At 54.7% G+C, this 25,271-nt stretch overlaps 1 protein-coding gene across 2 annotated transcripts; it reads right to left on the bottom strand.

Moving 5' to 3' along the window:
• Positions 1 to 257: 257 nt before the first annotated feature.
• Positions 258 to 23,533, bottom strand: DAGLB (diacylglycerol lipase beta). 2 transcript variants are annotated; one of them, XM_043456135.1, is made up of 15 exons: positions 23,337 to 23,532; positions 21,286 to 21,437; positions 15,818 to 15,989; positions 14,448 to 14,706; positions 13,667 to 13,789; positions 12,447 to 12,574; positions 11,162 to 11,288; positions 10,042 to 10,125; positions 9,501 to 9,578; positions 6,696 to 6,776; positions 6,482 to 6,609; positions 3,981 to 4,049; positions 3,824 to 3,896; positions 2,450 to 2,691; positions 258 to 2,301 (listed from the first exon to the last, which is right to left on the bottom strand). In XM_043456135.1, the coding sequence occupies exons 1-15, from the start codon at positions 23,429 to 23,431 to the stop codon at positions 2,103 to 2,105; spliced, it is 2,010 nt and encodes a 669-aa protein (XP_043312070.1). In that variant the 5' UTR covers positions 23,432 to 23,532; the 3' UTR covers positions 258 to 2,102. The 2 variants fall into 2 exon arrangements, with proteins under 2 accessions (XP_043312070.1, XP_043312071.1); XM_043456136.1 differs by lacking the exons at positions 12,447 to 12,574; positions 14,448 to 14,706 and having other exon boundaries at positions 23,337 to 23,533.
• Between the last annotated feature and the right edge of the window lie 1,738 nt (positions 23,534 to 25,271).

Genomic DNA, 25,271 nt, shown 5'->3' on the forward strand with positions numbered 1-25,271 from the left:
TTTCATCAGTTTTCATTTCCCTAGAGGCACGGAGCCCTCTGACCACCACTTCTCTTTAATATTCATCTTATATTTTCTGGATCTTGACTAAGGAGTCAAGTTTCTAATTAACTTTCTCATCTTGATGGATTTTCTAGAAACTTCTTGAGGAATATGTGGGTTGTCTATTTTTGAGCCCTTGTATCTTTGAAAATAACTTCACTGTACCCGGATACTTTTTGGTTGAGTCTAAAATTCCAGGATGAAAGTAACACCTCTTTGGGTTTTTTAAAAAATCATTTATTTGGCTGTGCTGGGTCTTAGTTGTAGAATGCAGGATATTTTCATTGCCGCGTGGAACTCTTCCTTGTGGCCTGTGTGAACTAGTTCCGTCACCAGGGATTGAACCTGGGCCCCCTGCCCTGGGAGCACTAGGGAAGTTTTAAAGGTAGGCCCTCCCCCACCCGCCCCGCCCCGTCGTCTCTGCCTCCGCTCTGCAGGGGGAGGCGCCATGTGTCTCCGGGTCTCGCGGGGTCTGCCCGCGTCCTCGCGTCCTGGGTGGGCCTTTATCTCCGACCCTGTGCTGAGGGGGCTCCCTGTCTGGAAGCTCATCTCCCCTCACTTCATGCTTGTCCGGTCCAGGAGGTTTTTTTCGCTTTCCGGATTGTGGATCAGTTCTGTGGTTGCAGCACTTTTTCTGTTCCCAGGCTGTAGCTAGGAGGGTTTGAAGCTTCTCCCAGGCTTGTTTCTCTCGGGCCTTTGTCCCTCAAGAGGCTGGGCGATCCGTGGCGCGAGCTTGGACACGGAAAGCCGAAGGCGGACCTGACACCTAGCGCGCAGGGGGTCAGGCCAGGGCAGTGTGGCTCAAGCGGCCCAGGGTCGCCTACCTTCCTGCCGCTAGGAGTGTACAGGGATTACATTTAGAAATGAAATTTATGTGGCATTTTACTCCAAGTTTTTTACATGAGCTTTCACGTGTTTTCAAAAGCCAGAGTGGTATGCCCCTGACAGCTGCCAGGCCTGAGGGGTGCGGGCGTCCCCGGAGGTCAGAAGGTTCTGGGAGCCGAGTGGGAGGGGCTGAGGAACACGTGCTGCGCTGATCCCAGTGCCCCCTCCTCAGCTGTCCCTCTGGCCAGCCCCACCATCCGCTTCACCCCAGGCAGAGGTGTCCGGGGCGTCTCTGCAGACCAGGTTTGTCTTTCCCACCTCACCAGGAGTCCCGTCCCCTCCGGCCGTCTCCTTGCCCCTGTCCTTCTGTCCCCTCTCACTGTGGGTTTATGCTTTCTGAAGAAGTCCGCTTATTGTCACTTCATGGGGTTTGCGTCGGGGGTGGGGTGCAGTCGGATGCCCGGGCCGTGTGGAGCTCCAAGAAAACTGAAGGCTTCATTCGTGGTGTTTACAGTGGACAGAAAAACACATTCAAAATGTGACTGGTAAAACTACCCAGTAAACCAGACGTTCCCGGAACTGTCCCCAGGAGCGTTCAGGGCTGTCCAGGCACTCATGATGTGTACCTGCTTCGCTTTTTACCTTACGCTGAGTCGCTGGCCGACCTCCACGAGCCAGAGTATCCCCCCAAGAACTCGAGGATGACAGAATAAGCAGAGGGTGTGACCAGGGCCTCCTGGAGGGCAGAAGACTGCTCGCCTCGCCCTCTGGATTCATCTGGTTCAGAGCTCAGGGCCGAGCCTCATTCAGTGCCACTGAGGACAGAACCTCGAGCTGCGCCCTTGAAACGGAAACAGTCTGTGCAGCGGGTAAAGTCCAGTTTGCAGAGTACACCACGCCCTGTGTGCTGATTCAGGCTGATCTACGCGGTCCTAAGGGAGGACCCAGTCTCCGAAACGGGGGCCCGAGGGGCAGGCGCTTACAGACCCATTAGGGTCTTAAACCCGATTCCCAGAAGCGGCAGGCCTGTGGGCAAGGGGATCCTGCATCCCTCTGCACACCTGCCCATCACCTCGGCGCTCTCCTCGCTCCTGAGTCTGCAAATACTGCGAGCAAAAGTACTTCTCAAGTTAGTCACATAGGAGACCCTCGACCTCTGGTAGACGGGAATCCGCCTACTGGCCTCGCGGAACCCCGGCGGGGTCCACGGTCCGAGCAGCTCCCGGTCGCCCTGGTCATGCCAGGTCCACGCTGGAGCCTCCGCGGGCCGGGCAGGAAACGCAGGCGGCCCTGTCGGACACCACGTGGTCCAGGACTCTCATCAGGATGTCTGGCATGTGGTCTGTGAGCATCTTGGGGCCGATGAGTATTTTGCTGAATTCTGACTCGTGGGACCACCTCACGGTGTACCGAGCAGCAGGGTAGCAGGAGCACCTGGAGGAGACAGCCCGTGGGCCCCGCCTCCCCGTCACCCCGTGGGCCCCGCCTCCCCGTCACCCCGTGGGCCCCGCCTCCCGCACCACCCCACGGGCCGCCTCTTGCCGCTGGCACGTGACCACCGCGGGCCGGGCTGCCCACTCACCTCCCTGAGGCGCCTTCTTCCTCCAGGTGGATGATCCTGCCGGGAGGGTAGAGCGGCGGGTACCTGGTGGGGGACTCGAGCGGGGACTCGCTGGAGAAGCTGTAGGCCGGGGACCCGTGCGCCAGCAGGCTGTGCTCCCCCAGGAGGGGCTGCGTCAGGTCGCCCCCGTCCAGCTCGGTGGGAAGGTCCTCGGGGCTCCCTCCGAACAGCTCGTACCAGCACCCGCGCAGCAGGATCTTGTACTGCGGGGAGACCGGGGGGCGGCCCGCGTGACTCCAGAGACCCCCGGGGACTCGGGAGCTGGCGTCTGGGGGTGGTGACCCCACAGCCACGATGCCCGGCGCTCTTGTTTCTCAGTGTGGGTCTCAGCAGTGTGAAGGCCAGGGCCCAAACTCCAGGGTCTCTGGGGCAGTGATGCCATCACACTTGAATCAACGTTTAAAAACCAAAGTCAAGCAGATTTGAGGGGAAAATGACCCTTATTCTTTTTAGGCAAGTCCGTAAACCAGTTTTTCCCTTAAAAACATCAGATGCTAATTTTTTTCTTTTTTAGTTTGCAGGAAGTGTAAGTGGTAATGAGAAAGCTTATTTTTAAGTTTAAAATTTTCTGATTAGCAACACCAACCAAGTCACAAAATGAAGATGTTAAAAAGTAAAAATCATCTCTAATCCCATCATCTAAATAAAACCACACTTTGGTATATTTTTTTTGGTCACAGCTATGTATACTTCGTCCCCCACCCCTGCTTGAATCATATTCTGAGAGTCATTTTTAATCCTGCTCTTTAACAAAAAAAGCTCTTCAGTACATCATAGGTGGTCTTCTCTACTGGTAAACCTAAGTGTACTTGTGGCCTGAGCTAAGCAGCTCCAAATCTTTGGAGTCGTGGTCAGACCAGATCAGCAGAGCTGTCTGCACGCTGGCAGGGGACAGGGCCGCCCAGCCTTGACTGGTGTGGACAGCAGGAGTGCCCGGCCTGCAGCTCAGGGTGGGCACTGTCAGCCTTAACCCTAACCTCAGGATTAACCTCAGAGCTTAGGGAGGACAGCCCACAGCGCAGCAGGACCAGTGCCTCTTACTCTGGCAGCCTTATTTTCTGAGCTTTGGGACGAAAGGCATCAGAATGCTGTTGGTCAGGAGAGGACTAAAGATGACAAAAGAGCAAATGACTCAGCCAAACAGGGATGGTTCTATTGAAGCACTTAATCTGTGCTTGCTTAGCCATCTGCCTTTTGGGCGTCCCTGTGGTCCGTGAGGGGAATGGAGGAGTTTCTAGCAGCATCAAGAGCCCTGGGCTGCAAGGCTCTGAATGAGAAGCATCCTCCGGGGGCCCCGGACAGCCGGGTGGGGAGGCCCCAGGTCCCCTGAGTTACCTTGGGCTTGTTGCAGTGGGCGATCACTCGCAGGATCCTCCTCTTCAGATCTTCCAAGTTGGTCACACTCAACCTGTTGAGCAGAAGGCCAGACTCAGGCTCGGCACTTGGCCTTCCCCGCCAGCCTGAACCCAGCTGGGGTGGCCCACACGCTCACCTGGGAATCACGTCCTTGCCCAGGACAAGGGACACGATGAAGGTCTTGGAGTATTCATAAAGGGATTTGCTGAAAGAGAAAAAAAAGCTGCTTCAGGAAGGAGGCTTCCAAGAAAAAGTGAGTTAACCGGCAAGCCAGGGAGAGATCAGTGTCCCCAGAACTCAGCTCTGTTCTCCATCCTCTAAAGGAGGAGAGAAATGAGACTGCAGTTAGAGCAACTTGCTGAGAAGGTCCTAGGTGTCAACACTGGGCAGATAAATAAGGTCCTTAACCCAGTGTGGTGTCGTCAACAGTCAGAGGAAGCTGGGGAAGGGTGGACGCGGACGCCTCCCATGGGCAGGAGTGGCGCTGCGTGTCAGCACCAGGGAAGGACAGGCTCTTAGTGAAACCGTGCTGAGATACTGCGCTTGCTGTGAGGGGAAGAAATGAAACTGAAGCATACTATGCACAAAACCACCAAATTAAACAGATCACAGACCTAAATGTGAAAGGCCAGAGTAAAAGACTTTTAAAAGATATGACAGGAGACTAGCGCTGCATCCTTAGGACAGAGATTTCTTAAATAAGAGAGACCCAGAAATCGTAAGAGAATGACAAATCAGTGTTAAAATTAAGAACTGGTAAGCTGAAGACTTAAAGTAAAAAGCCATCAAAGAGGGAGAGTGCACGTATAACACATGCTTGCAACTGATGAACAGCTGGGTGTGCTGAATAGGTCCACAGTGCAAAAATAAGATACAGAGAAACGGACGAAAGGAACTTCATGAGAGTGGAGATGATAAATATACGGACAGATGCAGCTTCATCGTGGAAATGTGAATTAAACAATGCAACACCACTGCCCACCCATCAGGCGGGGAAAAAGTTTACATCTGACCCTGCGAAGTGTTGGTGAGAATGTGGAGCGCGGTGCACCCTGATGAGGGTGTGAACAGGAGCAGCCACTACCCAGAGCCGGCACGGCCCAGTGTCCGTCAGCAGCAGAACAGACGGATGGTTTGTGATACACGATGAAATGTAATGAGCATTTACACAACAACATTTTACAGGCATCAAATATGTGAAAAAAAAAGGAGAAGTAACAAAAAGTATAATTCCATTGTTCTAAATTTCAAAATCATGCAAATCCAAACTATATTATGTAGAGACATGGATACAGGTGCTAAAGCTGTTTTTTAAAGCAAGGGAAAGGACTTCCCTGGTGGTCCAGGGGCTGAGACTCCACGCTTCCAACACAAGGGGCCCAGGTTCAATCCCTGGTCCGCGAACTAGATCCCACATGCCACAGCTAGGGCTCAGTGCGGCCAGATTAAAAAAAAAAAAAACAACATGGAATAACAAGCACTGCCCAGAATGTGGAGAAAAGGGTATGCATGATGCTGGTGAGCATATAAGCTGGTGCAGCCACTATGGAAAACAGTATGGAGGTTTCTCAAAAAATGACCCGGCAGTTCTACGTCAAGGTATTTATCCAAAGAAAACAAAGACACTTGAAAGATACCCGCACCTCCACATTCACTGTAGCATTGTTTATAGTAGCTGAGACACGGAAACAACGGAATTATCCACTAATGGATGAATGCATAAAACAGGTGTGTGTGTGTGCGTGTGTAAAATGGAATACTACTCAGCCATAAAAAACAATGAAATCCTTCATGTCGATGTACGGCAGAAACCAACGCAACACTGTAGATCAGTTATCCTTCAATTAAAAATTAACAAAAGCAAAAAATTTCTGCTTTTGTTCACATCAATAGGCCTGTTACTGTAAGCAACTTTAGTGTGTATTTATAACCAGTAATGCTTATAATAAACATGTTCTACTTTGTCTTAACCTAAAAAATAAGAACAAAATCTTGCCACTTGTGGACACTGTGTTTGGACCTTGACAGTATGCTCAGTGAAATGAGTCAGAGAGAGGAAGACAAATACTTATGGGCTCACTTAGATGTGGAAACTGGAAACACAAACCAAGCTCCCAGAAAGGAGGCTGCTGGTTGTCAGAGGCCGAGAGGCACGGCAGAGGAGGGAGCTGAGAGGTGGGTGAAATAAAAGGTGCAAACTGCTGGTTATAAAGTAACCAAGTCCCTGGGAGGTAACCACAGCCCCTACAGTTAACAATACTATCCTGCATGTCTGAAAGCTGCTAAGAAAGTAAACCTTCAGTTCCCATCATAGGGAAGAAAAGGTTCTGTAACTATTTACGACGACAGATGCTAACTAGACTTACTGTGATCAGCTCACAATACATACAAACATCGAATCCTGTTGCACACCCGTAACTAATACTGTGTGTGCCAGTTCCGGCTCAATTTAAAAAATGGGTCTCAGCATAGCATCACCCAGGAGATGAAAGCCGTGGTCCGAGACCCATGAAAGGCTGGCCCGTCTTTTTTCAACCAACGATGCTTTGACACAAACTTCTCCTGAGGATGAGAAACTGTAACTCAGTTGCAGATCAAGTACCAGTGTACCGCTTGTAAGTGAAGGAAAACGAGTACCTGAGCAGCCCCCTGGGCGGGGAGAAGGCGTAGCACCTGACCTGCGGGTACGGGCGCTTGAGCATGAGGGCCAGCAGCGCCGCGGCGCCCGCGCCCAGGCTGTGCCCGACGATGACCAGCCGGTACTCCTGGGGGCGAGAGCAGAGTGGGTGACGGCCGAGGGAGCAGGCGGCTGACGGCAGAGGAGGCAAAAACACAAGAACTAGAATCTCACCGGTGCGATGCTGAACGCTTGGCTCAGAATCCCGTCGTTGACGAGTCGGCAGTAGACGTATCTGGCGGCCTGAGAAATGCCCTGCAGGTGCAGACACAGGGAGCTGTTGGTTGTCGGGCGCGGCAGGACTACACGGGCCCCCCTCTGTGACTCTGTCCTCCTGGACAGGACGGCCACCCTGGGACCAGCGGCCTCATTGACTGCCCACTGCTGCGTTCCCGGCAGCTGGTGTGGAGCCCGGCGCAAAGCAGGGGCTCAAGGGGTATTTCCATCAACCAAGAGGAGACCTCAGGAACAGCTTTCCGTGTCGGTGGATGTCTCTATGGCTTTTCCCGGAGCCGCACACAGTTTGCTGTATGGACATCCCACAATTTACTTTCGTCTAGTTCCCAGGGTTGGTCAGGTTTAGATTATAAACGACTGATCTTTTAAGATGATGTTAAAACAAAATTCTGAAATCACAGACAGTGACGAAGCAGCCACCGTTCCGGCAAAAGCCACACTGAAACCATCAGAAGGGAGTTCTAGGAAGGTCAGTCTTTCATTTCCAAAAATAAACCACAACTTCCTAACAAAAACAGCTGTCCACGAAACAGACTTCTTGAAAACTGAGTAGTTCCAATTGAGGAGGGACAACCTTGTAAACCAGAATAGTTTTCGGGACACTTCCTACATGACAGCACAGGACAGGCCTGTCCTCCAGCCCCGGCAGCCTGACCCCCGCCAGGATGAAGCGGGGGAGATTCCACCTGAGATGGGACTCTTCTGCTGGGCCTCAAGCTACTGCACAGTCCCGAGCCCGTGACTCTATAGCCCTGTGAGCACAACACAGACTCCAGCATCACCTGTGAGAAGCCAGGAGGCCTGGGCCACCGGCCAGATCTCCCTTTACTCCCCCGCCTACCACGCGGTGCTATCGACTTCCCCCGGCTAGGCACCCACCAGCTGTCTGTCCCGGGTAGCCAGAGTCATGTGGCATCTGGACCACAACTTGGCTGGCGGCAGGTCTCCCTGGCACAGGCGTTACGGATGACACGCCAAGAAGGTGTTCTGCCACAAAGCCTGGACAGTGTCAGAGCCAGAACTCTTGCCCAGGCCAAGAGCCGGGAACAGGTCTCACCCTCAGCCCCTGAGCAGCTGTCCTCCCAGCTGGAGGGCAGGAGCTGTCGCTGGATGAAAAGGTGGAGGCGGCGGCCTCGGCTGAGAGCCAGTCAGGCCTGCAGCATTGCAGCACGAAACCTGGGTCTGCGGCTCAAACTCTTGTAAGAACAGAGCCAAGACACCAAGCCCGCCAGCCTCTGAGGGTGGCTAGCTAGTTGATAGGTCTCTATAATAAATCTTACAATTTCTTATTTTCCTTCACGCACATCTAGTAATAATTAAACTGGACTTTCCTGTGAAATTCAGGGCCAAAGAGACAACTAAGGGTTAAAGGAAAAGGATTCACATTCCCAGGATTGGCAAGCTCCTAACTGGTGGCAGAACGAAATCCAAAAGCCTCCTCCGCCCTGGATCTTCCCTGGAGTGTCCGGGCACACACACAAAAAGAAACCCCAAAACAACAGTAAGAACAACAACAGAAAACCCTGGAAGGAAAAAAGCTGCCCAGACAGGACACTGGGGTTCAACTACCAGTAGCCGCACTCTGGCAATAACATATACTTTGATAAAAATTACGCATTCTATTTAAAAAATGACTACTACAGGAGCAATGCATTTTGGTTAAAAATCACCATGAATGTAGAGAACAGCACAGGCCCAGCGCCCTCCACCCCGATTCCTCAGGGGTGACCGTTAGGGAACATTCCGGACGTCCCTCCATCTGCAGCCTCGTCAGTCATCAGGAAAAAGCAAAGCGAAACCGCGGTGACACCACCTCACCCCTGACGAGGGCGGCTCCGTCAGAAAAGTCTCGGTGAGGACGTGGGGAAATGGGAGCCACATGGTTTGCTGGCGGGGATGTGACATGGTGCAGCTGTGCTGGACAACAGCGTGGGGGTTCCTCCAAACCTTCCACGGAGAAACAGCAGGAGACCCAGCCACCCGGCTTCCGGGTAGATCCCCGGAACTGCGGGCAGGGACTCAGGCCGTTATCTGCACACGTGTTCACAGCCGTGCTCCTCACGGCAGCCAGAGGGAACTCTGACACGCCACCGCCTGAGTGAAGCTTGAGGACTCTATGCTCAGTGCAGTAAGACGGTCACGGGACAGATATGACTCCACTTACGTGAAGAACATAAAGCAAGCAAATTCGCAGACAGTAAAATGGGGGTTCCCAGGGGCTGGCGGCTCCCACGGCCCCACCCCGCCTCCCCCCCATAGAGCACTGTCACAGTGAAACAAGAACTTGGTATTGTGACATCGCAAACTGTGGAAGGACCTGCAGGACGTGCTGAGTGTGAGGGGGTCTTCCTCTCAGGAGGGGCTGGGGGTCCTGCCTCTCAGAAGGGGCTGCAGGGGGTCTTCCTCTCAGGAGGGGCTGTGGGGGGGTCTGCCTGCACTGACGCTTTCTTCACCGTGAGAAAGGCCTGCCTTAGTTACGGGAAGAGAAGCACTGAGATGCCCACCCTGACACTTGTTCCAGTAAGTGTGTGGCTGCTGGCAAGTTACTCAGTCGCTGTGAACCTGCTTCTTTCTCTTAAAAATCAAAAGGAACACCCCAGGGCTTCGGGGGGGGTCGTGCCGGACGGCACTGGGCATCAGCAGCCTTCGCCACACAGAAGCGTTCAGAGAGACCTGGAGGGGAAGCTGCCCCGACCCCTGGGAGCCCTGATGGAATGTTCCGGACCTCACGCCCTGACTCACCTTGTGTGCCCAGCAGTCCTGCACCTCACACTCCAGGTTGAGGGGCTCGCTTTCCGCGGACAGGTCCGTGAGGATGTCCTGAAACAGCGTGCGGGGAGAGGCCGTTGGCGCGGTGAGACGGGGGCAAGGGCCAGGACGCGCCTGAGGGACCCACGGGCGGTCGAGCCTGGACACTGGAGGGGGGACACGGTCGGGCCTGCGGGCGCCCAGAGAGGGGTGACTTTCGACTGCATGACTTCACTTACGATTCTTTCCAGCTTTGGGTGCAGAAAAAAGGGGAGGGTCACCCGGGGTAGGGGCCTGGGGAGTCAAGCGGGCACTGCCCTGGGAGCTGCGGGTCCCGCCTGCCGGTGTTAACTCTCCAGCCCTTCTCGGTGAGAAGGAAAAGGCTTCATCTGCTCTTCCAAAGGGCCCACCTCACACCCTGGGCCCACCTCCCTGGGGCGGGTGCTGTCACAGAGGCCTCCCATCTGATCCCGGGAAGCTGGGTCTCCCGGCTCTGGGCCCTGAGCACCCCCTCGCTCCGCAGCGGGCCCCGTACCTGCAGAGACATGGTCCCTCTGACGGCCACCACCACCGACTCCTTCCTGTGGTCCAGGGCCACCAAGAAAGGGAGCTCATACACCTGGGCGCGAGAGGACGGGGGTCAGCACAGGCGCCCTCGTCCGCCCGGCACCCGGTCCTCCGCTGGTGCGGGGGCCGGGGGACACCCGCGGGCGGTCGGCGCTGCGGACACCAGGGGACAGTGCCTGTGCCTGGGGGGCGGGCGTGCGTCGCAGCCAGCGCAACCTCACCTCCCCGGATCCCCCCGAGAGGGACTCTACATGTTGGCGGTGTGGGGGCGTCTTAAAAGAGCCCCCAGAGCATACATGAGCCTTCTGCGGAAAACTGCCTTCTTTAAGCCCATCGGCTCTGTCACCGGTGATCACGGAGCGGCGGTCATCACTGGGGGCTCCAGGCACCCGCACCAAGCTGAACCAAGCCTCACAGGGGACGTGAGAACACACCCCCGGGCGCTCATCTCAGTAGCGTGGTATGAGATGCTCCCACACCCCAGGTGAGTCTCCAGTGCAGGCGTGTGGGAGCCCACAGGCTCAAGCGCAGTACACGGGGCCCCCCAAACTGGGCGCTGCAATTGTGGGGGCTCCTCCTGAGCCGGGCTCCCGCAGCATGGCTGCGGCCTGGGCTCCAGAGATGGGAGAGCTCTCCAGGAGATTCTCCTGAACGGCAGGCATGAGCCGCTGTGCTCCCCGAGGTTCTGGGCTCCCTGTGCTGCTGCGGACCACCCAGGGGGCCGCGAGGCTGCACAGGACAGCCCTGGCACCAGGCAGACCGGGCCGCTATGGGTTCACCAACCTGCCCGGCGACTCTGAGACCCTCCCGAGTGGGAGGCCCGCGGTCTGGCATGAACTGCACGGAGCCAGACCCAGAGCCATGAGTGACTAGCCCCCGGCACCTGTGTGGGGCTCCTGCCAAGTGCAGCTCACAGTTCTTCAGCAGAACCTGTCTGCCCCATCTCACGCTGACCCTGGGTGGGCGTTGCAGGTGCCCGGGAACCCGCCGAAGCAGCACACAGGATTTGGGGGTGAGCGTGTGTCCATGTCTCTGCACATTTTCCCAGGGGACTCGTGTGTGACCTCCCCCAGAACCTCCCACTCTACCTTGTCGTGGAAGCTGACGTGGATGAAGTCCCGGTGCTGCAGCCCCGTCGTCTGCAGGATGGAGCTGAAGTGGCAGTTGAGCTGATCGCCTCCGACCAGGTCATAGTCGGTGGTCCTGCGTCTGCAGCTGGAATGGGGCAGAGGTGTCGCAGGTGCGCCCGGGAGACCCAGCCTGCCTGCCCACCCCCCGGCAAACGCGAGGATTCCGCGGACAGTATTCACGCGCTGTCTGGCTAACCTCTAATGGCTTTTTGAAGACACTTATTCATTTATTTGGCTGCAGTGGGCCTTAGCTGTGTCGTGAGGGATCTTTCGCTGGGGCATAGCGACTCTCTAGTTGTGGTGCCAGGGCCTGGTTGCTCCACAGCACGAGGGATCTAGTTCCCTGACCAGGGATTGAACTTGCATCCCATGCATTGCAAGGCAGATTCTCAACCCCTGGACCAGCAGGGAAGTCCCTCTGATGGCCTTCAAGTGATACTTCTTGTGTATGCTTCTTAGTAGAGTCTGGAATCACAGTAATACTTCCCGTGTTCAAAAAATAAACCAACAAGGATGGGAAGAGACCCTAACCTCACCAAGAATGGACAGTCCGGCATCATTGCCTGATACGAGGTACTGAGAAGGATACATGCTCCACATGGAGCATTCCTGCCAAAAAAGTGTAACCTGAACCATTCGTGAAGAAACCACGAGACAAAGGCAGAGTGAGCACCGTCTTACGATACACGAGACTGTCCTTTTCAGAACGTCAGTATCATGAAAGATACAAAAAAATGCCTGAGGAGCTGTTCCAAACTGGAGGAGACTAAGGAGGCATGACAACTAAGTGCAACACACGATCTTGGATCGAAAGAAAATGTGGTACAGAGGGTGTTACTGGGACAATTAGAAAAACTGCAATAGCTGATGATAAATTTCCTGAATTTTACACTTGTCCTGTACTTTATGTCAGAGAGACCTTGATCTTAAGAAACACAAGCTGAAGTAATGGGGGGGGGGCATGAGGTCCAGAACTCAGTCTCTGATGGTTTTTCCTGGGGGGGAGGTGGGGGCGCGTATATTTATGGAGAGACAGTCACAGCGCCCGGGACAAGAGTGAGCTGCAACTGGTGGCTCCAGATATAGGATGAGGGAGTCATCAGTACTGCGTGTGCAGTTCTGAAATATTTCAAAACAGGAAGAAGCTTCTAGAAAAGGGGAATGTGGTTATCTTTAGAAAATAAAGTCTGGACACCGCAGCAAGCGACTTCGGCAGGGAGGATGGAGGTCTCAGACGACCTACCAGTCCCCGCCGACCCGGCAGAGCCCCGTGAAGGGGTTCCTGTAGATGTAGAGGGGCCACCCGTAGGCGGCGGCTGCGAACTGCATGTAGTGGTGGCAGTTCTCCAACTCTGCATCCAGATCGGCCTCCTGTGGGGCAGAAGAACAGCTTCCTGTTAGGGGAACCCGTTACGGAGAGGATCAACACACTGTGGTCTTTCGGTTCTCATCTTACGTCGGAGCGGAGCTGGTTTACACTGTCGTGTTCGTTTCAGGCGTACGGCAAAGTGATTCAGTTACACAGGCACACGTGCCTCCTCTTTCTCAGGCTCCTTCCCCACACGGGATGTTACAGGACATTGAGGAGCGCTCCCTGTGCTACACGGTAGGCCTTGCTGACCATCTATTTGATCTCTGGTAGAACGTGCTATGATCTTAAACCTGAACTCAAATTCTTGACTCTTCCCTTTCTTTCTTCAGGGAATAGACCTCTTGGAGGACTTCTACTGAAAAAACTGATCCTTGAATATGAACAGACAGAACCCCCTCATTTTTTTGGCTGTGCTATGTGGTGTGTGGGATTCTAGTTCCCTGACTAGGGTCGAACCCGCGGCCCCTGCAGTGGGAGCAGAGGGTTTTAACTGCTGGACCGCCAGGGGAAGTCCAGACCCCTCACTTAGAAGAATGCACAAGTTAGCAGCAGAAATCCCTAGTGACTTTGCAACGCTGGTGAAATAAGCCCGTGACTTCCTGCTGGATGCACGTCCAGACACCACGTGTAGCAACAGGGGCTGCTGGGAACCAGGGGCTTGAATGAGCAGCTGAGACAGACAAATGATCCTTGGGCAATTTTCTCTTTCAAAAGCATACAAATCTCCGGCAGGAAAGCAACCATCAAACAAAGCTGAACTGCTCTCCAGGCTCAGAGAAAAGAGTGCATGCACTCTGGGAGAACCTGGTCCCATCCCAGAAGGAAGTTTTGATGTGCAGACAAGAGCCAATTTCCTAAAAGAGAATGTTTGGGGGGAAAAGAAACAAATAACAGGTGGTAAACTGGCCGGGAGTCGGCTCCCCCACCTGAAGGCCAGGGGATGCGGAGGGGCCTCCCCACTGGCGCCAAACCACAACTGGCAAATCGACACATCAAGATGCCAATCAACTGTTCCTGAAACTTTTTTTTTTTTAATTTACAAATAGGCATAAATGTCAAAAGGGTACAACCCAACAGAAACGCGGGCTTACCTGGAAGGACCCAGGGGAGTGGGTAACGACCTCGGTGGGCTCCGAGGAGCTCCGGGCGTGGTCCTGCTGCTGATGGAGGAGGGCAAGGCCGGCCGCGATGTCGCTGGGCACCAGGTCCGTGTCCTGGATGGGGAACCACTGCAGCTCACCACCCGCCCAGCAGCAACGGCCACGAGTCCCCGAGAGCCCAGCTTACGCAGCTCACGTGCACACACACACACAGTCACAAGTGAACAGGTGTTTTTGAAACTACGTCCCTTTTAGGATGCCTGCATGTGAACCTCATGTTTCTTACTCTCCTGCCCTCAGACGAAACCACTCGAGAACATAATCATATTATTGATTCCTACTCAGATTTCACTTAAGTGACAGCTATTTTTAACCTACGATACATGCCCATAAAGCGGGCAAATGTGCCCTGTTTGTAGTAACATACGATGCTAGTCCCGTTTAACCCTGGCTGCTCGAGATGCTGAGGTCTTGCTGAGAGGGCCCACGGCAAAGGCTGACGAGTCTGGGCCCACACTCGCCGGGCAGGGCCAGCCTAAAAAGACCCCAGACTGGGAAGGCCCAGAGTCAGTCTGCAGAGCCTGATTTGAGCCTCTCCTCCAGGCGGTGACAGGGAGCCCCCCACCTGCCCCCCTTCACCCCCAGAGGACTCGCCCTCGGGAGCTACGTTCTGTCGACAGGGAGACGGGCTTGGGACGCGCAGAACTCATCTGCCCCAAAGAAGCGTTCACGTAACAGGAGGAGGAGACCAGAGCAGACCCCGGTGGCTTACTGAAAAGTAGGTTGAGAAAAGTTCTGCCGTACTCGAAAAGGCGACGCGAGTGTGGTCGTCCCGGCCGACGCAGCAGCACAGCAGCCTGACTCGCGTCTCCCACACGCCGGTCGCCGCCGTCCTGAGGCCGCTCAGCAGCTGGCTGGACTCACGGCCGTCCAGGGGCTGGGGGCCCAGGGGGGTGCCCGGGGCCGCCTTGCCCCCCAGCGGGTCGAAGACGATGAGGATGGTGAGCACGGTGGAGGCGATGATGAGCCAGCTGCAGGGCGGTGGGGAGGCGGGCTGAGACCCGGATCCTGCAGCTCCTCAGCCACACGGGGCCGGGGCGCCCTCCCGGGGGGGCACCTCCTGTCTTGGGGAAGTGGGGACTCCAACTACCGAGGAAGATGGGGAGCTGGCTGGGGCAGGCAACTTGGTTCCTCGAGAAAGTTCCTTATGAGCCCACAGCCAACCAAGGCCTGGTGAAGAATGGAGCCCCCAGAGCCACAAAAGGAAAAGGGGGCTGCGTGGTGGACAGAGCCACGGCCGGGCCCAGAAGCCCCTGCCCTTGACCCTTGACTGAGGTTTGCCCCCCAGGGCCCTGGGGCTCCACTCGGCAAAACCAGAGGGAGCTCCCTGCGCTCGGGCCACGCTCCAACGGCTTTCATCCACACACTGCACCCAGTCACTCCAATTGTGTCCAACTCTTTGGGACCCCAAGGATGGCAGCCCACCAGGCTCCTCTGTCCGTGGGATTCTCCAGGCAAGCATACTGGAGTGGGTTGCCATTTCCTCCTCCAGGGGATCTTCCCGACCCAGGGATCGAACCGGTGTCTCCCGAGTCTCCTACATAGGCAGGCAGATTCTTTACCACTAGCGCCACCTGGGAAGCCCTTTCATCCATACATTTCAACACTTGCAGGCTGCCCAGATGCACAGGGCGCTGTGGGTGCCCGAGAGTGTGTGCTCGGAAGGAAGGTGGCCCGGGAAGGGCCGCCGTGGCCTCAGCTGCAGGACTCGGGAATGCGGCGGGAGCCCGCAGGGCAGGACTAGCTCATCCGTACGACGTTTAGCTGGAAAAGGCAAATGCCTTACGCCAGTGGATCGTGCTCTGCCGCAGGTCCGCACACCCCACTCTTCTCGTCCCACTTGTAGTTTTTGCCCTGCTTTGGTCTTCGGGCTTCTTCCCTCTTGTGAGGGGCCAGAGGGCATGTAGAAAAACAGGAGCTGGTAAGGAAGGGAACTAAAGCCGGAGGTGCGTGCTGGGCCATGAACTGTTCCTCACATGCGTCTAACTACTTCAGGAAGCCTGCACGCCAGTGGGCCACCTGCAGGGACCCCACCTGGAGAGCACCTCAGACGAGAGCCCGCAGGAGGAGACGGGACCTCACCTGACCACGACGGTCGCGATGATGCCGTTGCCCACAGTCCGGTCACACTGAACGCCGTCCGCGATCCAGGCGGCCCCCAGGGACGCCCAGACCATCTCTGGCAGGAAGAGCGCCAGGCGCACGTAGAGCAGCTTGGACATGGACTTCCGCGGTCCCGGATTACAGATGGTCCCTGCAACAGAGCACAGCCACACTGGACGCTGGCCTCCGCCGGGATGAGGCGGCTCCTTTCGGCAGAAACACGGCGGCCGCAGCACAGATCTGGGCTGGCTGCTCCCCCGCCAGTGGCGTTTCTACCTGTAACCGGGAACCACTGCTCGTCTCTCAGAGTGAGAGGCAAAGTGAGGGATGGGAGGAGGCGTGACAAAAGCCTCAGAATTATTTCTTAGGCTCATCGGGGCTTAAAAACACTTCTGGGGGGACTTCCCTGGTGTCCAGTGGTTAAGAATCCTCCTTCCAATACCAGGGACACGGGTTCGATCCCTGGTCAGGGAACTAAGATCCCACATGCCCAAGAGCAAGTAAGCCCACACACCGCAAGAAAAGAGCCTGCTTTCAGCAACCAAGACCCAACGCAGCCAAAAATAAATATATATATATAAAAAATTCATTTCTGGGTTTTCTAACTACACTGACCATAAAATCGTTATCCACATCGGGATATTTCTGAGAACAAAAGGAGGCTCTATTAATAATTAGGTCAGGACAGCTGACGTAAAACAGAGCTGTCACAGGCAAGCAGGGGCAAGCGGTCAGCCAGGTTCTCATGGCCGGGAAAATCGGGGACCACCCGTCACACCGCCCTCCCGAAGCGCCTCCACCCTCAGGACGACTGGGATGCAGTCGCCGCCCCACTTCACAGATGAGGAGGCTGAGGCCCACAGGGCTCAGCAAGCACTTTCTCGACCCAGGTCTGCACGACCCAGGTGCTCTGCCTCACCAGTGCCCCGTGGGCATCACTCTTGGGAAGCCAGCAAGTGTGACCTGGAGACCACTTGCAGACGCCCACCACCGAGACACAACATTTAAAACTGCGTTTGTAAGACAAACCCAAGGATCATTAATTCTTGATGTAAAACATCAACTCTCCCCCTTCAGAAGTTGTGATAAACACCAATTTTCAACACCAAAACCACCACATGATTCAAACAAAAGCAGTAACTGAAAAAAAAAAAAAACCCTAAGATCTGAAAAATAATTTGATAAGAAAACAGCTTTTAAATTCCCAAAGCTACCTTCCACTAGGATGAATTACTGAGGGCCACATTTTAGAACATCAGACACGATCAGGCCCCACGGAGGGCACAGAGTCAGGAAGTCCTAAGATAACCGACACGGCTGCCTCTCTCCCTGAGGGGCAATGTGTGCAGGTCTGCCGAAATCCGCCCCATCTCTGGAGAGAATTATCATGCAACAACAGCCAACCGCCAGAGAGAAACGGGAAGGAAGATCTGCTCACAGCCCGCCCCGGAGGCCGAGGGTCCTGAGGAAGGGGCTGCTCGAGGACTCCAGCCCCTGGCACCGCCTGAGTGGGCGGAGATGGAGGCGAGGAAGCAGGAGATGCGAGTTCCCGCGAAGGGTCCAGAAAAGACAGGAGGCGCCAAAAAAGCCTTTTTTATGTGCATGCTTGCCTAGGAAAACATCTCGCTTTTAGGTCAACCTTTATTTTCCCCTCGGGGCAGTCAGCCACTGGCTGGACCTGGTGCTGCAGTGAGCATCACGAAGCCAATGCCCAGAATGGATGGTGTGACCGCGTCCCCGAACGCGATGGCCTCAATGTAGTCTTGGGCGGTAACCCCGCTGCTCCTCCCAAGGCAGGGCCACGGACACGCGAGCTGCAGAGGGCAGGCCTGGGTCACAGAGTCTGGGCACTCAGCACCTCAGCCTCGGCAGTGTCTCCCACCGCCTGGGAGGAGCTGGGGACAGAGGGCAAGGAGAGCAAGACTTCCTCGAACCCAAGCCAGACGCGGCCAAGGGCAGACCTCGGCCTTCAGGGCCTTCTGACAAAACGTATTGGTGAGGGTGGTGGTTGTTTAGTCGCTAAGTCACGTCCAACTTTTTTGCGACCCAATGGACTATAGCCGCCAGGCTCCTCTGTCCGTGGGATTCTCCAGGCAAGGATACTGGAGTGGGTTGTCATTTCCTTCGCCAGCGGATCTTCCCGACCCAGGTACTGAACCTGCGGCTCCTGCAATGGCAGCTGGATTCCTTATCACTGAGCTGCCTGGGAAGCTCATGAGGGTGGATCTTCCCTAATTAAACATCCCACATGGTTGAAACAAGAGGGTTTCATCAGGGAGCTTTTCACATCAAAACTAGAAACCTTATAGTTTCTACTAAGGTAATGAGCTGAAATTACACCCCTGTGTTGCTAAGAGAAACTCTGACTTCATCCAGATGGCTCATCTAACTGAAAGCCTTCCATCATCATCTCTGTTGGTGGGATGTTATCTGACTTTAGTCATCCCATTTGCCTTTTCTTCCCCTTAACTTTATGGTATATTCTTTACTGAAATTTATGTAATATTGAAGATAGAGCACACAATGTTATTTATTGGCAATTAAACTAACATGTTTTTATAAAATCCCGTCTTTGGTTCAGCTGTGGTATCTTTATCTACAAGCATCAGAAACTCGAACTCAGACTGGTTTAAAAACCAGCAGGACCTGTCCTGACTCAGAGGACTGGAAACGCAGGGCAGGGCTGGCATGGGCGCCCGGCCGCACCCTCCTGGCCCCGAGGGGAGACGGCGGCTCATTCCTGCAGCATCTTCCCAAGGACCATAACACACTGCTTCTAGATCTTTACCAGGTGAGCAGGGGTGGACCTCCTAGAACTTCCCAGGGAACTCCCCGAATTCCACTGGCCTGAACCAGGTCACACGTCCAGTCCTGAACCAACCACCGAGCCCCGAGGATCACTCCAGCGTGGGGCAGAGGGCGGGTATCAGACACTGTGAGGAGGCGGGGGTGATCCTGAATAAAACTGGTTCTGTTTGGAGGAGGCTGCCAGCTGGAAAAGCGATCCACCTGTGACACCCCACACCCAGCAGATGCTTGCCGAGCCCTGATGGGTGAGCTGGGCCCGGTTTGGCATCGTGCGGGTGTCTTCGCGGAGGAGGCCAGGGCACATGGTCATCCATCCCTCATGCGGTGTGAATGTGCCCTGACCAGCAAAGATCTCTGAAGGAAAACGTTTAAGGGGAAGAAAAAAAAAAAGCATATCCTTAACCCACTGCAGGGCTTCCCTTGTGGCTCAGCTGGTAAAGAAAGAATTCGCCTGCAATGCGGGAGACCTGGGTTCGATCCCTGGGTTAGGAAGATCCCCTGGAGGAGAGAAAGGCCACCCACTCCAGTATTCTGGCCTGGAGAATCCCATGGACTGTACAGTCCACGGGGTCACAGAGTCGGACAGAACTGAGAAGCCTTCACTTGCACTAAGCCACCATTACAGTCAGAAACCCGGCGCACTAAACAGACTGATGCGGACGGACAGGATGACACAACCTGCATGTTTCATCTTTCAGAAAATCCCACCTCACTCAGAACCTCCAAGCAGGGAAGCCACATCGCACACATCCCAGCTCCCTCCTTTCCTTCAGCATCAGCACTGGTGCCAATCCGGACTCGGGGTCTGACTCGGAAGGCAGGACTGGGACTGCCTTCAATCCAGACCCCACGGGTCCATGTTCTCAGAGGTAAATGAAAATACACAGAGCTGTCTAGTCTACGCGTTACTGCGGGACACGCCACGCGCCGTGCTTCTGGCTCATCTGGACCCTAAGGTCTTGTTCTCATGAAACACTCTGCTGCTAACGTTTCTCTCTGTATCTCCCACCGTCTCCTAAGTTTCAGTCTATGGTTCGAAAACGTCGAGACCTAGATCCCGTCACTGGGGGTATCGGCTGCTCCCTCCCAGTTCTATCACCACCATCTATGCCTGTCGGCACTCCTCAGGCAGTGAACACACCCAGAAGCACGCTGGATGGTAGCCTGCCAGGCAGCCCTGCCTCTGACTGATGAGCTCTTATTTACTGATGCATTTCTTTAGCAGCCAGCAGAGTGCTCAGCTCATCCCGCAAACCACAGTAAGCGACAGGGAGGCTTTCCAACGTTTTCAGGCATTCTCAGCTGACTGTCTGCAGAAAACGGTAACAGATAGAAGAAGTTATTAAGAGATCTAACTTTTGGGACTTCCCTGGTGGCCCAGGGGTAAAGAATTCACAGGCCAGTGCAGGAGGCACAGGTTCTACCCCGGGTCTGGGAAGACCCCGCATGCCACAGAGCAGCAAACCCACACCCCAGGACCACTGGGCCTGAGGTCTAGGGCCCAGGAACTGCAATGGCTGAGTCCACCTGCTGCAACTACTGAAGCCCGAGAGCCCTAGGGCCCGGCGAGAGAAGCCCCCGCGATGAGCAGCCCGCGCAGCTACAGAGTTGCGGCGACACGAGAAAAGCCCTCACAGCAGCAAAGACCCTGCAAAGCCACAAAAAATAAACTATCACACACAAAAAAGAGCAGAGATGTAACTCCTACAGCTCATTAATAAAAGGACAAAGAACCCAATTTAAAATTGGGCAAAGGATCTGAACAGACGCTTCTCCAAAAATGATATGCAAATGGCTACCGAGAATATGAAAAGAGGCTCGATATCATTAGTCATCAAGGAAAAGGAACTCCAAACCACAGTGAGGTACCACTTCACATCCACTAGGACGGCTGTCCTCAAATGTTCAGATAATAAGTGTTGAGGAAGATGTGGAGAAACGAAGCCTCAGGAAGTGCTGGTGGGAAAGAAAAACGGTGCAGCTGCTTGGAAAACAGGCTGGCAGCTCCTCAGAAAGTTAGAGTTACCATATGATCTAGCAGTACCACCCTTAGGTACACATCCAAGAGAAATAAAACATAATGGGTATGTCAAGACGAGATATGACTGTTCAAAGCAGCATTATTTGTAATAACCAAATGTCCACCAGCTGACGAATGGTTAGGTAAAATGCGGTATATCCGTTCCACGCAGTATCGTTCAGCCATGAAAAGGAGTGAAGTGGACTTTCTGGCGGCCCAGTGGCTAGGACTCCGTGCTCCCACTGCAGGGGGCTCCGGGTTCCATCCCTGGTCAGGGAACTAGATCCCACATGGGACAACTAAGGATCTTAGAGTGCCACAACTAAGACCCAGCACAGCCAAATTAAACAAATATCTTAAAAAAGAAAGTGAAAGTCACTCAGTCGTTGCCAACTCTTTGCGACTCCATGGACTGTACAGTCCCTGGAATTCTCCAGGCTAGAATACTGGAGTGGGTAGCCTTTCCCTTCTCCAGGGGATCTTCCCAACCCGGGCATGGAACCCAGGTCCTCCCATATTGCAGGCGGATTCTTTACCAGCTGAGCCACCGGGGAAGGCTCTGCTCTAAAAAAAAAACAAAGAAAAAAAAAGGTATCCGATAGAAAAGCCTCACCCTTACCTTTCATGCTGACACACACGATGGCCGACACGGTGCCTATGATAACCGCCAGGAGGACAAGGAGCACGATCAGGTAGCTGCTGAGCAGGCAGCCCCCCGGGCAGTCCAGCTTCCCTCTGTGCATGAGATACAGCATCAGGATGCCGACCCACCTGTCGAGACACGGGCAGGCTCAGACACGGAACCCAGGGAGCCGCTTCACACAACACGGCAGAGGAAAGTAAAAGCAGTTAGTATTTTCCCAAACAAGGTCAGGTTCACTTTGGAATCTTACTTGGTCAAGAATCTGCCTGCAATGCAGGAGACCGGGGTTCAATTTCTGGGTGCCAAAGATTCCCTGGAGAAGGAAATGGCAACCCACTCCAGTATTCTTGCCTGGAGAACCCCATGGACAGAGAGGAGCCTGGCAGCTACAGTCCATGGGGTCACAAAAGCCAGACACAACTGAGAGACTAAACCACCGCCAATAAAAGATTTACTAAATCAACTAAAGAGCACAGCTCTTTTTCCTTTTTTTAAATGAATTTCATACTTTGCTGATGGCATTGTTTTTATTCTATGCCTGCTGTAATACATTTATTATTTATTTGGCCTTGCCAAAAAATTCTGGCATGCAGGATCTTTGCTCCCCAACCAGGGACTGAACCTGTGACCCTACAAGGGAAGCTTGGAGCCTTAACAGCTGGCTTACCAGTGAAGTCCCTGTAACACAGTTAAAGCCATAAGCAAGCAATTTCAATGCAAACTCCTGGGAAAAAGCCCCCACTGCGAAGCTGAGCTAAAACAACAAAGTATATGCTTGTTCAGTTGTCAGCAGAATTTTCACTTCTGTGTATTAACATGAAATTGACAAAAACACATCCTAACCTGCTGTGTGTAATACAAAAACAAGGGGCTGGGAAACAAGCTACGGAAAGATGCTCCGTGGTGACCAGATCACCTTGAAAGGACCAGGACTGTGGACTCCTGGGTGTATTTTGCAATTCAGTTTAGAACAATGAAAGACAGCACCACACAACGCAAGATGACAGTGACTCACCACTGGAGTTATTTCAGAATCAGGAAGGGAGCATCACTGGGCAAATAACCCAGTTTTAAGGGGTTCAAAACCAGAAGGGGAACTGGACTAGATAACTGTGTGCTTTTGTCAGTTTTGTAACACTATGACTTCTTGTCCAGAAACAAAACAGGAAATGATCTTGGTAAGATGGCTCTGGAAACTACAAAAGGACTAAGAAGCAGCTCATAATATTTCACGTTCTTACGTTTCTTTCCTCTAAACAATCGAAATACTTTTTTTTTTTTTAAACGTATCAGATAGTTTTTTTTTTTTTTTTTTTTGCTGCGCTGGGTCTTCCTTGCTGGGCGTGGGTTTTCTCTAGTTGCAGCCAGCACGGGCTTCTCACTGCCATGGCTTCTTGAAGGCGGAGCACGGGGCTCTAGGGCGTACAGCCTTTAGTAGCTGCAGCTTGTGAGTTCAGGAGTTGTGGTGCCTGGGCTTAGTTGCTCCGGGCATGTGCGATCTGCCACGACCAGGGACTGACCCGGTGTCCCCTGCATTACTCTTTGCTCAGACCCTTTGGGGACAGACTTCAGGCGCCCGATTCCACAGACTGGAGAGTAAGTGCCAGTCTCCCGCGGTCCTGGGATTCAGCCGCACTCAGCTCAGGAACCGCGCGCGAAGGGTACTGTTGCCAACCTCGCGTCCTGCAAACACGGGATGCCGTGCGTCTCCGTGCAGAGCGCTGAAGAGCTGCAGGCGGCAGCGCCTGGCTCAGGGGGAGAAGATCCCGCGGCCTCCGCCTCGGCGGCCAGCGCGCCCCGGTGGCTCCAGGCGGGGCGCCCGAGCCCCACAGCCCCGGCGTCCGGGCGGCGGGCCCGCCCCGTGACCCTGGGCACGGCCCGCCCGCCTGTAAACGGGGACAGCGGAGGCACCCACGTCCCCGGGCGGCGGAGGGGGCTAGGGACGCGAGCGCGGGGCAGACGACACCCTCCTCGCCCGCGGCCGGCCCGGGCCCGCTCCCTCCCGCGCCCCGGCCGCGCGCCCTCACCACAGCACTCGCACCAACAGCTCGAAGACCCCCGGGAAAACCAAGTCGTCGCTGGCGATGGCCCAGCGCCGGCCGAACAGCACCATCCCCGGCATGGCGGACGGAGGACCCGCGGCCCGCGGCGCCCGCAGCCGCCCGGAGCCCGGCGCCCGGCGCCCTCTCGTCTCCGCCACCGCCCCGAGACTCCGCGCAGGCGCACGCGGGGGCCGGGCCCGGCGCACGCGCACTGAGCCCCGCGCCGTCGCCGCTGGGCCTCTGCGCCTGCGCAGATGCGCGGCCCGGGAAGCAGGTGCGCCTCATAGGCTCTTTGCGCGTGTTAGGTCCCTCCTGTTGTTTTCTTTTCGTAAGCTGTAAGCACGCCGCCAGCCCCGAGGGCTTGTCAGCCCAGAGACACCCAGCAGTTAGCGGCGGATCTGGGGCTCAGCTCATATACAGGTCTGTGTGGGCTGCAAGGCTGTGACGAAGTTGCCCGCCCCCCGCAAGGGCTGCTGCTGCTGCTGCTACTAAGTGGCTTCAGTCGTGTCCGACTCTCTGCGACCCCATAGATGGCAGCCCACCAGGCTCCTCCGTCCCTGGGATTCTCCAGGCAAGAATACTGGAGTGGGTTGCCATTTCCTTCTCCAACGCATGCATGCATGCTTAGTCACTTCAGTCGTGTCCGACTCTATGCGACCCTATGGACAACAGCCCACCAGGCTCCTCTGTCCACAGGATTCTCTAGGCAAGAATACTGGAATGGGTTGCCATTTCCTTCTCCACCCCGCAAGGGCAGGGGTTAGGAGTTCTGCGTTAGTACCCTCCCTGGTTCAGAGCCTGAAGCCATTTGGCCGCTTGGTGCTGCCGGGGAGTGGGGAGTGTCCTGATCTGCCTTCCTTCCTTTCTCCGTCCGAGCTGGTCGTAGGTTCTGACCACTTCTCGGCCCCTCCGCTCCCCTCCACCCCGGTCCGAGCCCCCTTCATCACGTACCTGATCAGGTCTCCCCACTGCTTTCCCCAACTCTGCCCTGTTTCCCCTCTTCCTCTTCGGTGCATTGCCCTTACAGCAGCTGGAGTGACCTTGATGAACTGTCAGACCAGGCCCATCAGCTTAGAATTTTGCAGGCCTACACTTTGTGCATCCAACCAGTCCATCCTAAAGGAAATCCGTTCTGCATATTCATTGGAAGGACTGATGCTGAAGCTGAAACTCCAGTACTCTGGCCACCTGATGCAAAGAACTGACTCATTGGAAAAGACCCTGATGCTGGCTGGGGAAGATTGAAGGCTGGAGAAGGGGACGACAGAGGATGAGTTGGTTGGATGCCATCACCGAGTCGATGGACATGAGTTGAGTAATCTCCCGGAGTTGGTGATGGACTAGGAGGCCTGGCGTGCTGCAGTCTATGGGTTGCAAAGAGTCGATACGACTGAGCGACTGAACACTTTGTGCATAAAATGGACTCCAACCTCTTGCAGAGTCTTTTCCCTGGGAGTCACACATTGCAGGTTTGCAAATGCATGGTTGTCTCCCTGAGTTAGGGTTACTTTCTCCCTTCCTCACTCACCTTGCCTGCTGCGTTTTTCCCCCCCTGAAATATACCAAGCTTATTCTCGCCCCTGGGTTTTTACCATCTGTTTCCTCTGCCAGGGGCAGCTCCTCCTTCAGGCATTTCCCTGTCACTATTTCACTCCATTCGGGCCTCAACTCTAACATGGCCTCTAGAGCTTTTCCTGAAAATGAAGTCAAGTAGATAGTGTATGCCTGAAGACTCACTTTTTAAGTGCCCAATGCCAAACTAGGTCAGAAATCTGCAGTATTATGTTCTAGTAGTATAAAAAAATGACAATCCTTGTCATTGTTTGAAAGGACTAGTGCTATATTACAGGTTTCCCAGATGGCTGTTGTAAAGAATCTGCCTGCCAATTCAGGAGAGGTGGGATCGATCCCTGAATTGGG

This window comes from Cervus canadensis, chromosome 32 (assembly GCF_019320065.1).
Source record: "Cervus canadensis isolate Bull #8, Minnesota chromosome 32, ASM1932006v1, whole genome shotgun sequence".
Classification (NCBI taxonomy): domain Eukaryota; kingdom Metazoa; phylum Chordata; class Mammalia; order Artiodactyla; family Cervidae; genus Cervus; species Cervus canadensis.

Coding starts and splice junctions, on each gene's coding strand:
- DAGLB (XM_043456135.1), bottom strand. CDS start 23,431: ATGCCGGGGATGGTGCTGTTCGGCCGGCGCTGGGCCATCGCCAGCGAC. Junction 15,990..21,285: donor CGTGTGTGTCAGCATGAAAG/GTAAGGGTGAGG, acceptor GCTCTGTTGCAG/GGACCATCTGTAATCCGGGA. Junction 3,897..3,980: donor GGCAAGGACGTGATTCCCAG/GTGAGCGTGTGG, acceptor TCTGCTCAACAG/GTTGAGTGTGACCAACTTGG.